General features: G+C 42.7%; 1 protein-coding gene across 3 annotated transcripts in view; it reads right to left on the reverse strand.

Annotated features, from left to right (window-relative positions):
- The window catches only part of LOC147691857 (uncharacterized), a 496,690-nt gene that overhangs the window by 49,837 nt on the left and 422,429 nt on the right, over positions 1–24,424 (reverse strand). For 2 of the 3 annotated variants that reach the window (XM_086938132.1, XM_086938131.1), the window contains exons 13-14: positions 21,650–23,654; positions 7,530–7,919 (exon numbers count right to left, since the gene is read on the reverse strand). In XM_086938132.1, the coding sequence (XP_086794258.1) occupies positions 7,530–7,919; positions 21,650–23,654 (2,395 nt within the window). The remainder of the gene's footprint in view (positions 1–7,529; positions 7,920–21,649; positions 23,655–24,424) is intronic. The other variant, XM_086938133.1, reaches the window with a different exon arrangement.

Below are 24,424 nucleotides of genomic sequence, written 5' to 3' on the forward strand. Positions count from 1 at the left end.
GAAGCTGATCACTTCCCATGCAGAGAAGAAAGTTTCCAGTGACCTCTGAGCTAGTTGGTAACACAACCCAATTAAGTTTAGCATAGTCAGTGGAGGCCTGGAATATCCGCAGTTCCACGTCGATACTACTGTTTATGTTATTCCAATGCGCAGGGCCTAGTGGGAAACTAGGAACTACACTACATGGCGCCCAACGTTTGGTAAGGCGATAAACTAACGCAAGACTTATAGAGTAACTCAGTCGTGCATATTTCACAGACCCCTTTCTCCCGTAAATACTCCAATAGACGTCTGGAGTGGGTGAAAGGTTAAAATCCGCCCGACCTTAGTAGGAAGAGATTCCTATGTAAAGCTCTGGTTTATTCAACGTTGAAGGATACAGTGTTCCAAAATATTGTGCACCTAATCTTTGTCTCCTTGGAGACCTACTCTGCAAACCTTGCATTTTTACAATGCCAGAGAATAACGGAACCTCTGGGGCCGCAGTAGATGCGACTCAGCAAGGTCCCGAACACACAGACCCGGATGCAATAATCATCCCGGTCCACTTAAGAAGATCTATAACTTTAAAACTTATAGATAACGGACTGACACCACAAGGTGGTACAGTAATTTTCGTGATAGAGGCTCACGAGTATCGGCAGACAGAGGTATTCTATTCATGGATAAACTTTCCAGCGGTAAACGCTATAACAAAAGAGTTTCACTATTACAAAATAGAGAAACCTCCGGAAGAGTACGCTCCTTTCGAGGAGATTGAAATTCCACTTAAATTTCAAGAGCACCTGCTCTGGTTTAATGGCGCCCTAAAACACAATGATCACATAACCAGGCTCGGTCCACTAGGTAGACCAGGAGCAACGTGGACGGTTCTAGCCAGCTACACACCACATCCTGACATTGTAAGAATGTCTAAGGAAGAACTGTTAGTACAGCTCAAAACACTAATTAAAATACATAGGCAATTAGTCCAATATGTAATGCGGACTGCAACAGTCCAGCCAGCTGTTAATGTACCACAGCTGACCCCTCATCAGGGGAACACAAATAAAATTACACCACAGAACATACAGTCATGTCTTGGTAAAACACCCATAAAACGGGAACACATTCCTTTCTGGTTAGCACAGAAAATCACTCAAATAGAGGCAGTATTTCCTGATACTACCCCTATTGAGAAACACAGAATCTTGACCATCTGCCTTCCTATGGGAATCGCACCACACGTGGAGGACTGCGACACTTGGGGTACAGTCTTTGCTTCCATCTACACAAAAACACACGGTGTTCCGTCTATGGCGGTAATACCAGAAGTGCTAAAACAGATTCAAAATGAATTCGGTCCAGAGCCCGCTTTAAATCTAGGTATGAAATTACTGAAAGACTTCAAGCAGGTCTCGGCTATAATATTAGCCAACGTAAAAGGAGAAGCAGCATCTGTGGCGATCCGCCAGAAGTTGAAGGAAACAGATATAAAAGATCCTGTTGAGCTTGCAAAAATCATAGAAAAATGCTATGAAGAATTAGGTAGAGACAGCTTGGGTGGGAAACCGGTAAAGCCCCAACTGCTCGAAAATCCTGAAAAATTATTTATTAAAAATAATTTAAACACTCCTAAAAAGAACTGGGATGGAAATAAACAATCCACTCCCAAGGAAAAAGTTTTCCAGTCCAGAGGAAGGTCTCCTCGACGGAGGGAAAGAACTCCGACTCGAGAACGCCAGTCTCCCCAGAGGGAGCCCTCTGAGAAAAGATATAACCTTAGAAATAGGGATAATCTGAAAAAACCTGATAGATATCAAAGTATTGATACACGTCCCTCTCGATCTCTTCCACAGAATTCGGAAAGAAGAGGACGGTCAGAACCAGGAGAGCACACCAAGTCCAAAGACAAGGAACCTGCTCAAAATAAAAAATCTCAATTTCAGAAAAAGAAGGTAGCCAGTATTAGAGTAATCAACCATGCCGAGAATACTGAGGACACAGTTGAAAAACGGGGAGTGGGCATTGACAATGTTGGACAGTGCAGCAGAAATCAGTATAGCACGCAAGATCTTGATGAGTCATCTGGAGACAGTGGACACGAATGAATACATTCAGGTTGAAACTGCCGACACCAGACTTAGCGAGCCCCATAAAATATACGAAATAACATTGCGTATGGAGGGTGATAAGACTAGGAAAATTAAGGGTCTATTTTGGGATAAGCTCTCAAAAGGCTATGATATTCTGTTAGCTGAAAAAGATTGGCCCCCGGAGTTTGTCAGGGAGTGCCCTCGTGGCGAAGAAGTGATTATGCCTGCCTTCTCGAATCACAATTCCGATAACAACTTTCCGATTTAAAAAGTGCCTTGAGTACATACCTGCTGGCCAGTATGAACAATTGGGTAACGGGTATGTAAAATCTATATGGAAATTACCATACACTCATTCTTGCTATAGTGACAGTGACAAAAATGTATTTCTTAGTGGTGAGAACTGTAAACATTCACTAAGCGGTATACTTTTGTGTCAGGGTATTAATTTACACGGAGCATGTGATGGAAATTCAAACCACCTTTCATGCCACCAGCTAGTCACACCTGCAACTCAGATAGAGCCCTTCTTTATGCAACTTTCGAACGGGAGTTACATTCTTAGAACGGATCACAGATGTTGTGGCCTCGCGCCAGGGAAAAGTTATCTAGTAGAAGTAACATCCATGGTCAAATGCTGTATGCAAGCATTGTTTCCGAGTGGGCCTCCAGACATAGTGACTCCCCTCTGGCCTCGTCTGAATCTCTATTCTATACGAATTGATACATTAAGCAAAATGAAATCTGTACTTTTACAGACAACAGTGCCTATAACGTCATCTAAAGAGACGTATGATCTTCTAGTTGCAAGGACAGCTACTGAAGTTCATGACCTTTTATCAACAAATTGCCCCGTGCATTTCGTAGAAATGTTCAGCCAACTCCTTAACATGTCTAGTGCAACAAGCATCCCAGGCATATTTAAGACAGTCTTTACGGGACTGCTAACACCCTTCCAGGCAATTTTGGGAATCTTTCCTAATTTTGTGCACTCCATTTTTGGCGGCATACCATTATTTTTGGGACTCGTCGCAGGGATTCTATTTTTGACCCTCCTGCTACGTTATGGCAAGCCTCGGCTCAGACATAGCTCCCATGGGAATGGAAGAGACAATCCTAGCAATGCGCTACCGGGACAGGATAACTAACGTCCTTGGATTGGCCAGGCTGAGAGATCTAAACATGACCTGGTTCCTTTCATTCAGACCGATATGGCAAAATTGCATTTTACCTGTGCTACGGTGTATGCTTCGCGGAGATGAATGCGTGTTGGACATCTGTCTTTCACTTCCATCAGCAGTACCAATGGACGTCGATACTTTGCTCAGTCCAATAACGGCTCACGCATTGTGTTGTCCCCAGCGGCTACCAATCCTGATGACGGCATTCGTGGAAAATCCTGTACTACAGCCAAGTGGTAACAGTGGAGCGAGTGACAAAAGCAACATCATCCAGGTACAACATTCTGTGAGCATTGCTGGTCCTGCCTTCGATGACAGCAATCACTCTCACACCTGCCAAGTTACAGCACTATCTAATTTGGTTGAACTATCACCTGAATTTGTAGACCAATTCTTTGAGAGCCTGTCTGATACGATGTTCTCACCCATAGAGAAACAATAACTTTTTAGAAGCTTTCCGACACACAGTGTTCCCATGAACTCTGAATTCGGCCTTCAGTTTTGATCAACAAAAACTGCCAAGAGCTTTGGAAATATATTTTCTTTGAATTGGACAATTTTTTTCTAAATATTGACCTTTTTTTGGCACGAACAATTCTTTGCTTAACGTAAAAACTATTCTTAGAGAACAGAAGCTTCACACTATTTCTAAACACATCTAGAGACATAACAACATTACACCAGCCTCTAGCACACATGTTATTACAATGCATTTTTATGTGATGATTTATCTCGCTTTTTCTTCTGTCAGAGATACTTCATGTGTAATTCCTTTTGCATAATCGTTCATTGATTTCATATGCAATAATTCTTGAATGATTACTATGCTTTAAAAAACGTACAGTACCTATATTCCATGTATTACAAGTACGCCTATTTCGAATGCATTTATGTATTTTGGGGTGGGCAATGTTACACATGCATCGAATTGCTTAGTTTTAGTAATTTTGATGGACATTAACCCGTGGAGTGGGTGTTGCGTGTTTATCTAGGTTCCTGATCGATACTGTGACCTTATGCCCCTATTCGGCTATAAATCCATTTATTCCCTATATTGACATAACCGTTCAAGTGCGATTTTCTGAAAAGTCATCTCTGGCCTCACACGAACAGAGCCACATTTCAGCATAGTTCCCTCTGCCACTTCCTTTGCGACCAATTAGTGCAATGACAGAGCAGCAGTCACTATCTGATATTCCTAGATAACACTCCGAGTTCTTCAACAAGATAAAAACTTAGCAAACCTGGAAATCCCCGCTTGCTATGTTTTGATTAGTAATGGAACTCTAATGAGCAACTGATAACTATCACTTCCTAGTGACATCTTTAATTGACGTCTTATGTCCAGCAAACTTGCGTCAAACCCGGCACCTGTCAGGTATAAATATTACCAACGTTGCCTTAAGCAATGGAGAGCTACTGTTGCTGATGCCAGCTGCCTGCATGACCCCGTGTTGGTAAATCTACCACTCTGTCGCTGCAGCCTGCTATCCTGTGGTGGTGAAGCTGCTGATACCATTATCGCCGCTACAGCGCAAACTATGGTGCAGTACGCTTAAGGAGCTGAACAGTCGTCCCCCTGCGAAGACATCCAGCAGATTCCAGCTGCCCGCGGACGCTGTCCCCCCTCCTTCCTCGACGCGCTGAAGAGCAGCCGCTGCCTTTCTCGTGCAGAGAAATCCAGCTACAGCGTTTCCGGTTTACCCTCGCAGGTGACTGGGATATCGAGAGAGACCCCTGAAGGAGATACCAATCCTCCATCATTCTATTCAGAGGTATGGTGTTGACTAAACCCTTAGACGAGAATTCTTGAAACAAACCTTGGCAAAACCAACTTAACTTAAAGCTACTTACTTGCTCCCCTTTCACGTGTTAGGCTTAGGTCAGGCACACTGGGGTAGGCTTAGTTAGAAGCACCAGTTGAGTATGTTAGCCTAATGTATATATGACTGTATAAATGTTTTATTACTTTTAAACCATTGTATGGCTAAGAAACCATATCAATGCTTTTACAGTTCTATCTCGCAATACTTATCTTACTGTACGTACTTTTTATAATAACAATTATTGCAATTGTGGCAATACATTTCTCTTGTACGAGAAGAAAGACTGTTCAATAAATGTTAACCCTTTATTGACAAACGCCCGTCTCTCTATTCTCTACATCTCGTGAAAGTAAACTGCACTAGACTGACTGAGTGAAATACATGTCTATTGTTTCACACGACCCTAGAGATTGACTCTTGATCTGAGGAGCAAAGTTGTCATGTTGCACGGTTGTTGGAAAACTGAATCCCTTCTTGTCTGTGCCAAGGAAGCTGATCACTTCCCATGCAGAGAAGAAAGTTTCCAGTGACCTCTGAGCTAGTTGGTAACACAACCCAATTAAGTTTAGCATAGTCAGTGGAGGCCTGGAATATCCGCAGTTCCACGTCGATACTACTGTTTATGTTATTCCAATGCGCAGGGCCTAGTGGGAAACTAGGAACTACACTACACCCTGTGTTCATATGTGTCTTGTCATTTTGAGACTTGGGGTCTCTCTTGGGGTTTGGAAGAGCGGAAGCATGCTGCAAATCAACAGCATTCATGACTCTCTGAACTTGTGGCTCCCTGATTCTGTTTAGAATCGGAGGAAGCACTGTGTACACATCAGGAAAGCCAGCACCAGCGGAAACCTCTGACCTGATGGCCACTCGGCTAATGATGGTCATCCAACCCTACTGATTTCAGGGTGACCACCACTCTTTTTTCTTGCCCCTATCTGCCATTTGAGTCATGGCAAATGCGGGTAGGGGAAATGTAGCATGGTCTCTATGTGTGGGAGAAAACTCCCTGCATAAGGCCATTTGTTTTTTTGTATTGAAAAAAAAACCTCCCACTTTGGGAGTTTATTTTCTCAATACAACACAGTTTGCCATACTGATTCTTTAAATCTTCAGTGCTGTGAATGGAGACACTGCGGCTCTCTACAGAGCACAAAGATCCCTGCCAGGAAGGCAAGCAGGGGTGTCTAAATAGGGATGATCCTCCTCAATGAGGTGGTAAAGATCACAGCCTCCATTCCCTAAGGGCCCATCAGATGGTCCACCTGGATGGTGATGTCATAGCCTCTGCCCACGTTGCAAAAATGAAATGCCGTCCACCAGGGCCTAAATGACCCTGCTGATTCACGGTGCATGGCTAGGTTTCTGTTCAGCTGTGCCGGTGAACATGGCCATTTCGCAATGCTTTCAAAATTGCACACTCCCCATTCTTACCTTGTTTTAGCTGGATGAATTTGCAAATTGGTTGTCAGCAAAGAGGAAAAGGTACACAGTAATTACACTCTCACTGAAAACTGTAGCTAATTAGCAGTCAGTGCCAAGTGTGTGGAAAAACAATCTGTAGATTAAGGGAAAGCGAGTAAATCGTCAAAACAAGCGAAGTTTCAATAACCAGGAATTTTGCAAACTTTGCTGACACTATAAAAGGTTTGCACACACCTACTGACCTGTGTGCAGCTAGTTCTCTGAGAATAGGCCACTCTGGATTTCTAGTTGTCTCTGCTGAGTGAGAGTGACGTTTTCTGTGTATCATTGTAATGTTGCTCTCTGAGAATAAGATACAGAAACTCCTTTACCTTTTGAACCAGACAGCCAGACAACACTTTTGGGAGATACATATCCCATTCACTCAATCTACAACTTTTTCCGCTATTTTGAAGCTAAAAGTGAAGAACTTGTAGAACGTGTCTGTTATATGCTAAGATTCACTCATATTACAACTTTTCTTGTTTCTTTTAATGCTAAATGTCAAGAACTTGTGGAACGTGCTTGTTATATGCTAAAGCCCTGAAGAAGTCCCAAGAGGGACGAAAAGCGCGAGCGATCAATTGAGTGCTGTGATTTTAAGGAATTTGCACTGAATAAAAGAATACGCCTAACAATATGTTTCGTTTGGGAGATACCACCTTTTTCTGACATGTGACGGACTTTGGACACTGATATCCATCTATAAAGCATTTACTTGTTTAGTTGAGTGCAGAGCCATTTGTGTGTAAATTTGGTTTGGCGAAAGTTCCTTCTCCATTATTGGGGGTCTATGAGGGTACGTCTCTGGCTCATTGCACCATGTTTAAATTCACCTTTAAAGCCACGATACGTTAACGACTGGTGCAGGATTTTATTGCCCTGACCTTTCCCTGTGTGTTTGTGTACAGAAACTCTGTGTATGTCTGGATTTACGAGAAAAAGGCCACGTGACTGCATTATAATCCATCTCGCCCACTCACCCTTCATTACGACCTCAGGCAGTCCATAAGGCTCATACTCTGTGTCATCGTAGGCCACAGACATCTGGTCCCGCTGCCTCTGAAGCCGCTGCACTAAATCTGCTGGGTTTTCTCGCCATGTCCAGGCTGGGCTGTCCTGCCCCTCCATGTTGCCTGTCGATTCCAGAAGGTCAGTCTGGGACTCTGAGTGACAGAGCTCTGGTTTTGCAGCCCTCCGTAACTCATCTAGTTCATTCTGAACGGCAACAAGTGCCTTGGACAGAGTTTCATTGGTCTCCTCCAGGGCCTGATAATTATCCACGAGTTCAGAGTAGCGTTGTTCGAAGTGATCTCTGGATCCCAAGCTCACACTTCTGTGGCACTGCCGGTCAGCCCCTGCAAGGGATATACCTACAAAGATATGGATATGCAGATGGACCTTTGAGTATACACACAAGGACAGAAATCTGCCCAAATACCATTATGCCAAGGTAAAGCAAGTGACTTATAGTAACACCAAGGCTGACCACAACTCACCTGGGCCCTGTATCAAAATCTACTTAGTTATCTGCATTTGTATTTATTTAATGGACTTAACATCTCATCACGAAAAGCTGCATACTTTGCAAAAGCAATGAGTAATATCAGTGCAGTAGAAAACCATGGGTGTGACAAAATAGTTTTTAGTAGTTTTTAAAAATATATATGACATAAATAAATAACAATCATGTCTAGTGAGGATCCTCTGTCAGTAAGTTCTGAGAGCTCATGAGTGTGCCACAAAAACTTTGCTTTGAGTCGTCTTGGACGGCGAGGTGAGTTTTTTGACTCTTCATAAATGCTTTGAGGGAGTGCTCTCAATTACATAGAATAAGTGGCTCCCATTTACAGCAGCTTGCAGAGAAAAGGTTCGGAATTAGTACAGTGCATGGAGTGATTTAGGCATGGCCTAGTGATGGTAGACTGCAAGGCAGGCAGGTGGAAAGTCATACAATATTTTGAAGCACTGGATATAAGTATAGTGTTATACAGATTGCATTATGAATTCTCAGCATACTCCCTCTGATCTGAAGAGAGAGCATCTCAGACTTCATGTGTTACCAGAATATCGTTATCAAAATATTGTTTGACAGAAGTATTGTGCGCTTAGTATCGTCTACAAAAATATTGCCTCGTTGGAGTTAGTAGGAAATTTTTAACAGATACGTAATATTTTTGTAAAGAATATTTAGGACACAATACTTATGTCAATTGATATTTCTGTATATAACATTTTGACTTACAACCTTCTGACCTTCTCTTATACACAAAGTTTAAAACCCTCAGATATACCACCTTGGGAAGCATATGTTTTGGATCGTCCCAGAGAGCCTACAACAAGGCAACACAATAGCCTCTCTTTGATACCCTCAGGACAAATAAATACCTTGAATATCAGCTTCTGTATGATTGCTAATGAGTAGGACCAAACACCGCTGTGTGGTGGTAACCCAATTACTTGCTGGCAATCTTGATTTCACTGAGTACTACCCTTCTTCATCCCAGAATGTAAATCTTGAGGGTAAGCCCGCCCAAAGATAGACACTTCTGTTTTCGCAACCCATAACAAATACATTACTCCTCCCCCACAGTTGGGGCCCATTTATGGATGAGCCTTCTCTGAGAATTCATTGTAATAGCCACTTAAGCACAACATATGCCTATGTTTGCCCAAATTTGATAGGAAAGTACAGTATGGGGAGGGGAGGATTTAAGACTACGAGTAAGAACAGTTTGACAAAGTGTAATTGAGATTAAAGGTATGTAAGTACATTTTCACTAGGTCTCTTATCTCATTGCAGTCCTTACATCAGAGGATTGCCTTTACAGCTTTGTGCCTTGTTTTTAAGGCTCTGCATGAACAGGGACCGATACCGCTCCAAAATCTATTTTCCTGGTATCAGGGTACCAGACTTCTGAGATCCTCCTCTGCGTTCCTAGTGACGATCCCCAGGATCAATAGAGTGAGAATGGGCGGCCGTGATTTTAGTTTCACAGCCGCTACACTTTGGAACACCCTCCCGCTGACACTGAGGAGTAGACAAGATCTTGCCTCTTTTAAAAAGGACCTTAAAACCTTTCTGTTTCCCAGAGTAATGTAAGATGGTCTATCTGCAGGAATAATGTGGTCTCAGCGCCAGGATACCCTTTGGGTGGCAGATGCGCTTAACAAGCAATAAATACATACATACATACATCATGCAGAGCACCAGCCAGTAAAAAAGACTTTGGTCAACATTTACTGTTTGGCAGATGCGGGACATACTCCCGAAATCAACAGACAGCACATCTACCAAACCTGCAGATAACCTGCCTCATACAGAAGTGGAGAACTACCTGTTTTCCAACACAAGGGCAACAGCTAGTTTCAATATTAGCTAATCAACCAAGGTACTGCCGGCAACCTTTTGAGGCCTACGTTTGATATTTGCATCAGCCTACGTTTGATATTTGCATCAGCCAAGTAAACAATGGTGGGCACAAACATACAATAATTCAGAAAAGACCTGGATGGGCTCAAAGAAAATCTACCAGTGCATAAGAGGCATTTTCCTTTTTTTTTTACAGAAACAAACTTCTACTTTGGGGGTTTGTTTCTGAACAACAAATAACGCTAAGTGGACCACAATGACATGGCATCATTTCACTTTCAGCCCAAATTCCAGGCTAGTGCAGTGGGAACTTGTGATACAGCAGCAGATTTGCTTTAGGGCTGGGAAAGGCGGGGGCTATGGCACCTCTGGAGTTTGGTAGCACAACCCTCTTAATTCAAGATGACTGCCCAGTGGCTGAAAACTGTTTAATCCAAAAAAAACACTATGTTCATTAACAACATAAGAAGTTACAGGTTAATCTGAGGAAGCCATTGGCTTTAATGTGGCCATGGACAACTTCTTGCTCTTGTGGTAAGTGCCAAAGGACACAGAGGCTCAAATGACTAGAAGGATGTGGGGCCATATGTAAAACGCTTCCATTTTGTTAATCGCAAAATGGAATTTACAACAGTGTCTTAGACTCTGTTTGCGATTCCTAATGGGGTCGCTAATTGCCTGCCTCATTAATATTCATGAGGCAGGTGCAATTTGCGACCCTCATTGGGACAAGCTATCTGGGGTCAGCGTCAGAAGGCCACCATGTCTGTGTCTGCTGTTCAAATAAAGCAGTTTTTTAAAAATGGAGACCGTTTTTCCTAAAGGAAAACGGGATGCATTTAAATAAGAAAAATTAAACATTCCTGCTTCGTTTTTTAAGAGTAGACAGTGATCCATGGGACCACTGCCTGATCTTAAAAAAATGTTTTCGCTGCCAGTCACGAAGGGGAAGGGATACCCTAGGGACCCCTTCCCATATGCTTACCACCATTTTGGAATAGGTGGGAAACTGCAAGTGTTTTGTAGCCGGAAAACAATCGTACATTGAAGTGTGACTCGCTATTAGGAAGGGACACCCTTGGCACGCCCCTTCCTAATAGCGAGTCGCAAACCCGATTTTGCGAGTCGGTAATTGATTACCGACTTGCAAAATAGGGTTTGTACATTGGGCAGACCTATTATCCGAAAAAAAACGGTTGTATATATAGCCCGTGGTTCTGCCCACCAAGACACAAACCTTCCTTCCCACTTCCAAAAGATGTTGTAAATCATGAACCCTCAAACCAAGAGTTGATTAAAATTAAGAAGCCTAGATCTTGGCTGAGATATAAATCAAACACCATCTCCAGAATTACCCCCTGGAAAGCCAGTGCATAACTGCACATGGAAGAAAACATACACTTTGAAAAACAATCACGTACCAGATCCCTCACCCAGACAGTTGATGTGACATCCTCCAAAAAGAGGTCTAAAAATTGTAGAAATTAGTAGATATTCTGACAAAGGTTCTAAATGGCTAATCGGCATTATTCTATAAAAAATGGGAAGATCCTAAACTGGAAAGAGATACCATACATGATGACACGGTTATTGAAAACAATGAAGGAGGGAAGTATTCAGGCTTAACTGCCCCAATCTAGCCCTAAGGATGTCCAAATGAGTGAACTGTTGCCAGCTGAGCTCCAAGGCCTCACACAGTCATGCACATAACAAGACCCTGTAGAAGGGCTTAACATCCGAAAAGGTTATAGGCGATAATCTGAAGACCATGATGAAAGGAACTTCCAATATTCGTTGCACGCCTTAATGTCGAAGGCCACCTGGACTGCTGGATTACAAACGCTAACTCCTCAGAAAGTCCTACTGGAAAACAGATAAAGTTACACCTCTACCACTTTGTTTGAGTTATTAAAGACCCCAGAGACCAAAGACACATTCTAACAAAAACATTTCTAACAGAGGTATAGCAATGCTATTTATATTCCTATTCCAACCAACAACATCAGCATCAGCATCTAAGGGGACTGCTATTTGATGTAAATGTTCCGTAAAATACTTAAGAATGTAAATGATTAATACCAATCTATAACTCTGTAGCTAGTGAGCACTGACATGAAGGGTTTTGTATGCTGAAAGCTTCTCCTGTTTTTTTTATCTTTTTATGGATATATATATGGTATTTGTGTGGTGTAAACCTAGCCAAAAGGCAGCGGAACACTGTATTGGGTCAAAGACAAGCATAAAGGCAACAAGTCATAAGAGAGGGAGCTGTCTTTTTAAAACTATTAATGCACTGTGATGCAGTGTTCTTTAAAGAGAAGGGTCTTAAACTCTTTTCTAAATTGGAGCGGTATTGGGGCAAGGAAGCTGTACCAGACCCGGGGTGGATAAATGGAAATGGCGCTGCCTTGTTTTTTTTCTTCAGTCTGATGGTGTCCTTGCTGCAGGTGTGCTGAGAACCACTGGAAATGGTGAGATCATTTGCAAGATTAGTGGGGGTGCTAGTCATGATGACTTTATAAATGATGCCGCTGGTTTTGAAGATGTTGGAGGTCGGCAAAGGGTGCCAATGTCATTTCATCATAAGGGGTGGTGTGATCATATTTCTTCATGCTTTGGATTAGATGTGTGGAATCTTGGAGACAATGGAGTAGGGTATTCCACTATACAGATGCAAGAGTACAAGGGCTTGAACAATTGTTCTGTAGTTACTTTCTAGAAGAAACTATTTCATTTTGATAGAAGAGAGAGATGATACAAGACCATTTTTGTTTGTTGGCACTGTGTTCCTTGAGGGTGAGGTTGTTGTCACTGGCGAATCCAAATGACTTGGCATTCAGTGAAAGTAGGGGTTCACAGTTGTCAAGGTTCATGTAATTGATCCAGGTTTGTACAGTTTCTTGTCTGTTGTTCTTAGCAAATAACAGGAAATCTGTCTTGGTTTGGTTGAGCTTCAGGTAGATGCTGGACATCGACGTCGGGATAATGTGCAAGCAGTGCTTGAGGCATAGGATGTCTGAAGCAGATGAACATTTTTAAGTACAGCTGTGCATCCTCTGCACATTGGTGAATCTTGATGCTCTTATTTGTGAGTAGAGTGTGAAGTGGCCGCACATATAGGTTGAAGAGGATAGGTGACAGTATGGAACCCTAGGGGCCTCCGCAGGTGATGAACAAGTTACTTACCTTTGGTAACACCTTTTCTGGTAGAGACTCTATTCAATCTCAGATTCCTCCCCTTTTGAATATCCATAGCCATCAGACAGGACCTGGAAATGTTTTCATAGCAATTCCCTTGTGTGCAGATGGGTGGTGTCGTGCGGCATCATTCTACTTCATGCCACACTATACCACGCAGAAATGATGTCGGACCAGTGTATATACGCCACCTGTTCCCACTAGGGTGAGTTTCTTTCTGAAATACATCCATCCCAACAGACTTGGAGCCTATAGCACCTGATGTGAAACAGTGTGCATAACTTTGGACTGAATGAGATTCTTCCACGAAATGGGGAGTAGGGAGGCCAGGTGACGAATCTGAGGTTAGATTGATTCTCAACCAGAAAAGGCATTACGGAAGGTAAGGAACTTTTTCTCCTGATAGACTTCTACCGCAGATTCTTCACCTTCTGAATAGATACCAAAGCAGTAGCTCATATATGCTAGGTCTGTGGAATGGCTCAGACCAGGGAATACTGCAGGACAGATCTGGTGAAATTCCCATTCCGCTGGACCTGCCTGTCCAAGTGCTTTGTGAAAGTAGCCTGGAAAATGTTCAATGTAAGCCTGGAGCACAGCACGCCTAGCGCCGTGGTAGCAGCCTTTGCATTGTTGGAGTGGTCGTCCTGCCTAAATTCTCCAATTCTCTCAATGTAAAAACTAAGGTCTTTTTAGGATCAAGGAGATGCAGTCGTTCTCCTTCCTTTGATTAATGAGGCAATGCATAAAATGTTGATACAGTCATGGATTGTCCTTCATGAAGGGGCATGATTACCTTGGCTAGGAATGCTGCTAGAAGGGCTAACTTGCCTAAGAAAAAAGGAGACAAATGGTGGGACAGAAGATAAGCCCTGAAGTTCACTCACCTGCCTGGCAGATGTTAAGGCGATGAGGAACACCATTTTAAGTGTGAGTAAGCGTAATAGGCAACTGTGAATAGGCTCCAAGGGCAAGAATTTCAGGTATGTTAAGACAAGTTTTACATCCCACTGTGGCATTCTAAAAGGAGTATGTGGGAACATATAGGTCAGCCCCTTCACACAACAGGTGATCTAAAGAGGGATGGCTGATCCGGTAAACATAAAAAAGCTGCCATTTTGCACTATATTTTGTATCAAAATGCATCCTCACACCCGTTTTTGATGTGAAGACACATTTAATGCATTCCTTGTGTTTGCTTTGTTCTAGTACATGCCCACTAAGCTTTTGCTGTGAATGGTGGGTAATTACATAATGTATAGTAATTATCCAAAATATGCAACATTATGCTAGTGTAACAGAAGTTTTGCCTAGTCCTATTTAGTAGGCCTATTCTTTCCCAGCTGAAAAGTAGCTGCTTTGTAATAGCGAGGGTATGAAACCCTTCCTCTGCCATCTCCAGTATTCCTATTACTAGCAGTAGCTGGCGTTCGGGTGTTGCTCTGGGCTGCAGGGTCTCCATAATGCCTGACACTGTTATATAAGGGGCATCCAGTGGGATGCTGAATTTGGATGCCTCTCTTGCCAAAACTTCTTGGAAAGTGGTGTCATTCAATGGTGAAACCCTTGATGGTGCAGCCATGATGGGGGTAGGTGTGTCAGAACTATCACAGTCCTAACCATCTGGGCATTCTTTTATGATTTCACTTCTTGATAGGCGGTATTCCTCAAATTCCATTGAAAAAAGCTTGTTTCTGACCGGCGACACTAACATCAGCCTAAAGACATAGGGGCAGATGTATCAAGATTCCAATTTGAGAATTCTAAATAGCGATTTTTAGCGAATCGCTATTTAGAATTCGCAAATTGGAATGTATGTACAAAATCGCTATTTTTTAGCGATTCCTTATTTTTCCTTATTTGCGAATTCGCATTTTGCGAATTCGCAATTAAGGAATAATTCCCATGCATTGCTATGGGCCAGGAGGCCCATAGGAATGATAGTGCAATAATTCTCAAATTGCGAATTCACAATTTGCTAATCGCAATTTGAGAATTATTTCAAGGGTGCAGGGGTGTCTCAAAGACACCCTGCTGCACCCCTGAAATTTACATGTGCGTGCATGTGGCACACATACATGCCCTATGGACATGTATGTGTGTTACATGCCACCCTCACAAATGCCAAATAGGGCATTTTTAAAAGAAATCGCAAATTACCACCAACTACAAGTTGGTGGTAATTTGCGATTTCTTAACACAAATTTGCAATTTCAAAAAGTTACATACATCTCATTTAAGGAATCGCAAAATTTGCGATTCCTTAAATGCTTAAGCAAAATAAGGAATCGCAAATTATTGTGATTCCTTATTTTGCAATTTTTTGATACATATGAAAAAATGCTAAAATGCCTTTTGCGAGCCGCAAAAGGCTTGATACATCTGCCCCCAATACTTTTGATGTTGGAGGTTGTGGAAGCTGGAGAGGCCACAGTGGGGTTTAAAGAGGATTTTATTAAGCTATTCTAAAAAGAAGAAGCCCCAGATGTGGTGGTGTGTCCACTGGAGTAAGAAACAGACATAGGCCTAATTTAGATCTCAGCAGACAGGTTACTCTGTCACAACAGTGACGGATATCTCATCCGCTGATATATAAATCCCATTCCACCCGTCCGGCGAGATCTAGGCCCATAGTCTTTTCCTCAGTGATGCTTCCTGAAAGGAAGAGTGTGTATTCACTGAAAATTTCAATGTCAATCTTCGCCAAACATCGAATATTGTTTTGACATCACATGTATTGACGTTAAAAGATGCCTTAACAGAAAGTAGCACAATGTCGAGGAAGTTGGTGATGGCAGGCATCTTGAATGCTTTGACGTCAATTAATTACCTTAGGTCAAGTGCCTATAGTGTTTCGACATCAACATCACTCCCGATCCCCCCTTCGTCAGCAAACAGATCATTTCTGTACCTATCGCTGATATTGAGACCTTCAATGTCAATCAGGATGTTATGATAGAGAATGCCTTCTTTTTTTGGATATCTTCTCCTTGAAACTCTCTTGCAGAGAGACCTTTGGTTCCCAATGCTTCTCAGTGGAAGTAGATACTTTTCTGGTAGCGGATTTCTTTTTTTAAATTGTTCTCTTCTCTGAAATGTTCCAATTTCCCTCTTAGGTCAAATCCCTCCAGGTACTTGAAGGTCCTTCTAGACATCTTAGAGCAAACTTCACATTCGTTGTTGAATGCGTGGCTTGGAGCCACATTCCACAGATGTGCAGCATTCTTCCTTCATCATAAAAGGCATCTTACAAAATAGAAGACAATTTGACTATAAAATAAAGAATAAAAAGCCAAAGAAAGCCTTAAATTGCTTTTTAGCAACAAAAAAAACATTGACTAAAGGTGTCCTTTGAAGATTTCTGGCAGACACACACAGTGTTTCAAGTGCTCCCTCCCGTTAGCTGGGAAAAAATTGAGAGGGCACTGTCAGAACAAGGCATGATGAGATTGAACGCTTCTAGACCTCTTAAATGTGCAGGGTTTATTTTAATACTTCTAATGGTAAAGGTATAAGGCTTCCCTTTTCCCTCACTGTAGTCATAAATAGCCAGCATATTAGATTTAAAGGTGCAGTAATGTGGTTTTCACTAAGGATTTTAAATATGAAACAGTCAACATTTTCAGAATAAATGAGACCTATCAGGGCCCCTGCACACTGCAGGGAGCTGTGTTGTAGCTACACAGGACTGTGCCAAAACTCCCAGGGCATCCCTTAGAAGGGTGTTTGGTCTAAGAATCACAACTGGGCCACATAAGAGCCTCACAGCGGATGATACCATCAAGGAGTAAATAGTCTTGCGTCGGGAGCATTCAGCAGCTTCTGTAGCGTGCATACAATTTTCCTTGAGGTCTCTACATTGTTTTCGTCAAGCTTAGAAGTCGAAGAAAATAAACCTTCTCAGGAGGATCTTCTCTCAGATAACAAAACCACACATTGTGCCTACATGGAAGCAACGCCGCTGCCAAGGCTGAACACTTCATCTTATTTTCAGCAGCTGGACCTGCTTCTCAATCATTGCTTGCAATGGTGCACAATCCACTCTATCCTAAATAGCCTACAATAAGTGATGGTTCCCACCCCAAAGCAAACAGGGCAAGTACATGGCATAAGCTATTACCTTCATGGATTAATTGAAGGCCATAGTTATAGTTTGGCAGCGGAGTATACACCATCAGGACGGCAGAGGACAATACCTCAGGCATTCTGAGGGATCTCCGCCTGACATACTTAGAGTTCTCTGCCAACCATGTGGACAACTCTATACACTGAAAGGAACAACTATCATGACAGCACCATCAGCCAGGACAACCATCTGTCAAACCTTTCAGAAGCTTTATGTTTTTCAAAAGCAGACTCCCAAAGCGGAATTTGGCCTTTGAAATACAAACAACGAATAAGTAATCTCCTAGGGTGTGGTGGTCATTACTGGGTTTTTTCTGTCCCTTTTTTTCAGACGGAAACGGACCAAAAACAAAAAAAGACTTTAAACTGACCACCCTAAATAGGGCAGACAGTGTCAAGACCTTCTTCAGGCAGCCCCTACTACATTGCGGAAGTATTTTGTTGAGGCAGGAAAAGGGGCCTTAGTGATTTACAAGATCAATTTATTTGTAACTCCAATCTATTGTCAATAGGATCCGATAGAGACATCCTCAGATGCCATTGATTATGCACATCAAACTTGGCATCAAAGTTTTCAAATGAGTTAGGGAAATCTGTGTCAAATTGCTGCAACAGATGCATTTTAGTAAGAAATCGTGGATTACTGTTCATTTCAGGGTCCATTTCTTCCCTTGTCTGGGTGTCCCAAATAGTTAAGCAATGGCAGCTCAGGCTCAAGAGGAACATGCAACTTGCAAATCATCCCCAACTGAGATGTAGGAGGCTGCAATTACTCTAAATCATGGCTGATAGATCAGGAACTTCCCCTATTAACAGTTGTTGAGGCCTCTCCTTTCATGGAATGTTCATTAATTTTAGCTAGGCAGACTTTTTAATTAATCATCTAGCTACAGCATATGTGGCTATGGCTATCCCTCTTGTAAATGTGCCATATGTCACAAGAAGCTATAATGCTGCATAAATGCATGCAAATGCTTTGAACAAAGGTATTTGCAAACTAAGATTGAAGCCATGGCCATTTTATGGACACCTGGACATTTTGTGATATTTTCTGCAGACATTTTCACCTCAGACCTTACTGACACCTTTTTAGGGTATTGGCTAAACTCAAGTCACCAATTTCAATGGCACTGCACCCTTTTCCTCACTTCATACACTCAAACCCTCAGTGAGGATGCCAAAGTGGCTGTTGCAGTTACAATAGCTACATATTGATGTCCTCTATAGGCCTCGGCTTGGACGATCTTGGAGGTCCTGAATCTCACCAGCTGACAAAAAGATCAGCTTCCAAAGTCTGAGAAGGCACAAGAACTAAACTCTGGGTGAGGTTTATTGTAGATCAGGCTCTCCTTTGCCTCTTTTGCTAGCTTAGGTTCATAAACGGAGTGCTGGAAAAGCTGGCATTTAATCTACTGCTGCACAATGTCATTCTTATGAAGGAACAGCAAGAAAAGCATCACAAAGATTGTCATTTTTTAGACCTTACCTAGTAAACATTTAGCTGGATAACTCAGAGGACGAATATATGCTCGAAGATTTTCAGTAGCTGATGCCACATAGGTGGTGGCGTAGAGAATGGAAATCCTGCCATCTTTTGGGGCATTGCTAAAATTTCTAAAGCAGTAGTTCTACTTCGTGGTGTTCAAAGCCAAGGTAAAGCAGTAAGTTGCAAAGTGCATCAAACGGCAAACCTCTGGGTCCAGTTTTGATGACTGCCAGTAAGAGGAAATGGATCTATCTTAGTTTCACTGCTACATCACTTATCTCAATCCGATGGTTGCTGTTAACCGATCTGTTTGGATTAGGAAGTAGTTCAATACATCCGTACTGGAAACCTATCACACTTATCCGTAACCAAATCAAAGGTCTGACACATAGACAACAGAAAACACGCCTCACCTAAATTTCCGTACAGGTGGCTGATACTGTGATGTGATGGTCAAGAACAGACACCAAAAAGAAAAGGTAAATCTACTACACAAATTTCTCCCACCAGAAATGACTGTGATAAATCGATGATAGAAGGATACACACAGAGACTAGATCAAACCATAAACAGAGGTATATGTTTTTTCAAAAAGTACTATCAAACACAGCACCCATTTCATGCTCCCTCTAAAACACAAGCTTTGTGTCATAACCAGCACCAGGGCATGTTTGAAGTTCCTAGCAGGTGTAACACTCTGACTGGGGGTCATCCACTGTGCGGAGCAGAGTAAATGTCCAGGCTGTTCAGGAGGAGGGAGAAGTGATTGAAAATGATGGTTGTTGAGTTAATTGCAGGCTGGTGGAAGAAGATGAGCATGCACATTTTAAAGTCCCACTCCATGATTCACCAAGCCCTTCTTCTGAACTTTTGTTGCTTTCTTTTCCTAGGCTCCCTCAGGTTCAATTCCTAGATTTTCCCTGGCATACCGTCATTTAGTTGCAATACTATCCACAATACTGTTGGCTTTCTGGTTCTTTACTACTCTGACTAGGAGTCTGGTAAGTCCATTTCTCTTTTTCTTCAGTTCTTGTGGTTGTGCCTGTATTTTCAATATCTTGAGTCCCTGAGTATAGGAATCCACACAGATCTATAGGTGTTGATGACTCTGTGGCCCTTAGAGACCTCAATGTCAAATGACTATGTCTCCCGATACCACTGAAGGTTTCGCATCAAGTCACCCCTCAAGCCTAAAAACTACGTGATTCACAAAGAATGGTGGCTCCTCACATCATGCCTGGATACTGTTTAGCTCCAACACCACAGGACACCACTTGTGTTATCGGAACTGATTCCATAAATATTTGCATGGCTGTCATTGCACCCAACATCCCAGTGGTAAAAGATACAACATCATGCATCCTTTAACCACTGATGAGATCACATGTTGGGTGGCACTGACAGCCCTTGAAAAGTCTCTTATCTGATGCTGCAAATGTAGAGAAAGAGCAAGGAGTGGAAAATGCTATCAAAATAACCATAGCTCTTAGAGACTTGTTTCCTCTCTATTGCAGCCACTGCCTTCCTGACTAAGGTGTTGCTAGGGGTACTACAGAACAAGCCAGTGGCCACCATGACAACAGCAGTGAGGATTCCTGCCAAAATCCTTCCACTCTTTGGAGGGATTATATAAATTGTTTAAGTTTATCAAGCTCTGCTTATAAATTAAAAGCTTACATCAATGATGTATGTTATCTGTTGCTGCTTATAAAGTGACAGATTATAAGAGTGGCATACCTTACAGTATGTGATCTAATTTCATTCTTCGTATAAATTAGCATGTGATGTTTGATTGTATGTGAGAGTGCCTCTCACTGATTATACGGTAAACATATTTGTCAGAGGCTACCTTTTACAAACAATAAGCAACTATCATCCAACATAACTAATGTCAAATCTGGTTAAAATTAATATACATGAGTGAGCCCTCTCTAACAGAAAGACGGCACACTGTTTATAAGTTAAAGCAATGCCAGGGACCTCTCTGTCCAGTTCACTGTGGGCTTCGGATTAAGGGTGCCAGTCCTGCCCAGCTCTTTGCAGGCCTTGGATACACGTTACTGGTTATATGTTAACATCTCACCCAAATATCTGCAACTTGTTCACTGTCAGTCACATATACATGGCAGTGGTTTTAAGTTAAGGTGTAATTTATACCTTGGCTGTATGTATACTCTGTCAGAACAGCAACAGGGTATACATACCACCAAGATAAAGGTCTGACCCCCTGATTTAGATGCCGGTGGACCATAGGTTTAATCACAGCATAGACTACTCTGTCTCCTCTGAAAAAATCACTCCGAAGGCCCGACACAGTAAAGGGCCATTGGATGCTGACCTTTAATTCCACCCACCTGATTTAGATGGATGAAATTAGCGGCCTATTTTCACTGCCCGCTACTGGCAAGAAAACCCTGACAGTAAGGGGAAGAGGTAATACATCTAAATGAAAAAAGAAACTAGAGTGGTACAAGGCTCCATCAATTTGACAGAACCGTGCATCAAACTTCAAAATGCACTGACAGAAACCGCGGTGACAGCGGGATCTGCCAATGCTTCAAGTAATGACTGCCTGCTTGGCAGCCATTTCTGAATTTGCGGAGCGGCCCCTTCGTCAGGGCAACGGAGTATGCACTCCATTTCCCTGACAGAAAAACAGGCCGCCGTGCCAACTTCTAAGTTAGCCCATGGTCTCTAACCAGGAGTGTCTGGGTCCTATTCACTGTGGGCCTCAGATGCATATGGCAATGGTCATAAGTTTAGTCTCTTACCAGGAAACTTTGTGTTCTACTTTGTGTTCTACTTACCATGAGCCTCTTATACATGGTTCTGGCTGTAAGGTAGCATCTTACCAGGAATTTCTGGGTTTAGCTCACTACCAGTCTCACATACATTCCTCTGATTATAAGTTACTTTCTTACCAGGAGACTCTGGGTCCTGCTTGATATGGGTTTCTCCCAGGTCTCCAGGGCTCGAGGGATGCACAGCAACACCATCCGTGTACAGCGACTCCTTTAAACATGGTTTTCCTATTATATCAGGCTGTGTACCTTTATCCATTTTTCTGTGGGAATGCAGTAACTCTTTCACAGATGGACTCTGCAGGCTCAAGGTCCTTGATTCTATCACAGAAAGTGCATTTTGTTTTATCTGATCTGACTGACCCCTTTCCTCCACCACCCTCCGCAGTTCCTCCTTAGAATGTTCGGTTTCATCTAGCTGTCCACCTATTGCCTTTGGCTCGGACTGTTTGTCCCCGACCTGTGTCAGTCCCTGTAATGCACAAGTTTCAGATGGGTTCCAGTACTCTGACATTGTATCTTTTGTATGAGAGTCTGAGGGTTTCACAGTCTCTGGCAATCTCCCTTTTACTGAAGTTTCCAATAGTCTCTCCTGTACCTGAGGTTTAAATGGTGTGTCCGTTTTTGGTGTACCCTCCAGTACACCAGGCACAGATGGTCTCTCCATTTCTTGCAGTCTCCCTTGTACATATGTTTCCAATGGTCTCTCCCTTTCTGATATACCCTCCTGTACAGGATACTTAATTGGGCCCTCCATGACTGTCACACTCTCTTGCACATGGGTTCCCAAAGATCGCTCCCTTTCTGCCCCACTATCCTCTATCTGAAGTGCTGGTGGTTTCTCCCTCTCAGGCTGTCTCTCCTCTTCCTGAGGCTCAAATGGTCTCTCCACTTCAGACATCCTCACCTCCATCCGAGGCTTGGATGGTCTATCCCTTTCTGGAGGTGTCTCTTGGAACTTAATTTCTAATAATCTTTCCCTTTCTGGAAGTGTGTCCTGTACCTGAGGTGTAGACTGTCTCCTTTTCTTTTGAGATGCTTCTTGTACCTGAGTTTCCGAAGTTCTCCCCCTTTCTTGCAGTCTCTTCTGTACCAGTGTTTCAACATCTTCCTCTCCTTCTGCGTGATGCATTAGCTGTCTCTCCCTTTTCTCAGAATAAATATCACAGGATTCCGGAAATTCCTGAACTGTGGCGGATTCTGTCTGCACTCCCCCAGGCCCCTGTCGTTGGGGGTGTGTGGACTCTCCATCCCATTGCTTTCCATCTGACCCATGTCCCGGGAAGTGTGTGGTCCCCCAATATTCCAGTGTTCCTCCTGGCACCAGACTCTGATGGGGTGTGGTATCCAAAGCTTCAGGTTTCCCCCCTGGTCTCTTGCTCTGGCTGGCTGTGGCCTCTCCATCCCCTTGTATTTCTTGTGGACTCTGTCCCTTTGTGTGTAGATGTTCTCCATTAACTTGCGTTCCTTCTGGCTCCTGTCTCTGGCTGTTTCTGATCTCTTCCTCTCCTTGCATTCCTTCGGGCTCTTTCCTCTGGGTTTGAGTGGTTTCGCCATTCACCTGTGTTACATGCAATATCGGTCTCTGAGCAAAAGGGATCTCCCCATTTTTATGTTTCCATCTTGAGTCCAGTTCACTACCTTCTCTTGACAAGGTTTCTGACACCTTCACCAGTGGTCTGCAGCTCCTTTCATGTCCATCCTGGGAGGTTCTTGCACTGTCTCCTATTTCCCAGAGCCATGCTTTCTCCACCAGCACCTTAGTGTCCACCTCATGCACATCAATGTAGGTGGTGCCACAGTCCCTTCTTTCGCAGAGTTTCCCCTGCTTCCACAATGGTCTGCTCATTAGTGTGTGTTTTTGACTTGTGGTCACTCCACCATCTATAACCCATAATTTAGTTTCAGTCTGCAGAATCTTAGAATCTCCCTTTAGCACTTCTTTTGAGGTTATTTCAGGATCTCCTCCCCCTAAAGGATCAGTATGGGAGTTAATGTTCACCCAAGGTATGTTCATGGAAGTTGATTGGTCACCTGAGCCTCCATAGTCACAAGTGTTTAGCCTTCCTTGTCGGTCTGTTTTTTGATCCAGGATATCACTCACCATCCTGCGCATGACGTCCACCTGAGGCAAATAAAGGGAAGCATAAGAAAGGCATAATGGATCAGAAGAGAGCTGCAAGCATATATAACAAACACTAAGAAATGCCTCCTATACACTAACCAAAAGATCCACAGAAATGAATTCTGTTTAGTTACAGTGATACTGATTTTAAAGCAGAGAACCCCAAAATCAAGAAATGTGCAAATATGGTTGGATAACAAAGACCAAGCTACGTTTTCAATTTCTAAAGACAAAACTATATAATAAAACTCACAAAGAAGATTGTTAAACCATTGATATATCTTGCAATCCAGCTACCTAGTATTCAAGATCTGAACCTGGCCCTTCTCTGCCTTTGAAGATGTATGTTTGGTGTCTCCTAAAAGGCCCACCTTGAGCAGACACCCTTGGAAAAACATAAGCTACAATCACAATGGAGTTCTAGGAAGATTAATACCATTTTCCAAATATACACCATCATCCAGAGGAGATTCTACTGTTGGAAAAAAATAATTCTCCTATAGCATATCTCATTCTTTGTAGAATCCAAACTCAAATTATTCTACAGTAATGCCATGTTATGTAGGAGCTGGGAGTTTCAGTTACTGCTTTAGGCATAAAAATATCAAAACAGCGTAGACAACATTACCATCAGTCGTGGGATCACAGTTCAGAAAGCAGAGTAAACAATGTGGGGGATGAAGCTGAGGTGTCAGCTCTACAGTTAGTATCCAACCTAGAAATGCCTACTTTAGCAGCTTTACCTTTTGCAGGGAGGCTTTATGCCATCA

Source organism: Lissotriton vulgaris, chromosome 9, assembly GCF_964263255.1.
Source record: "Lissotriton vulgaris chromosome 9, aLisVul1.2, whole genome shotgun sequence".
Lineage (NCBI taxonomy): Eukaryota > Metazoa > Chordata > Amphibia > Caudata > Salamandridae > Lissotriton > Lissotriton vulgaris.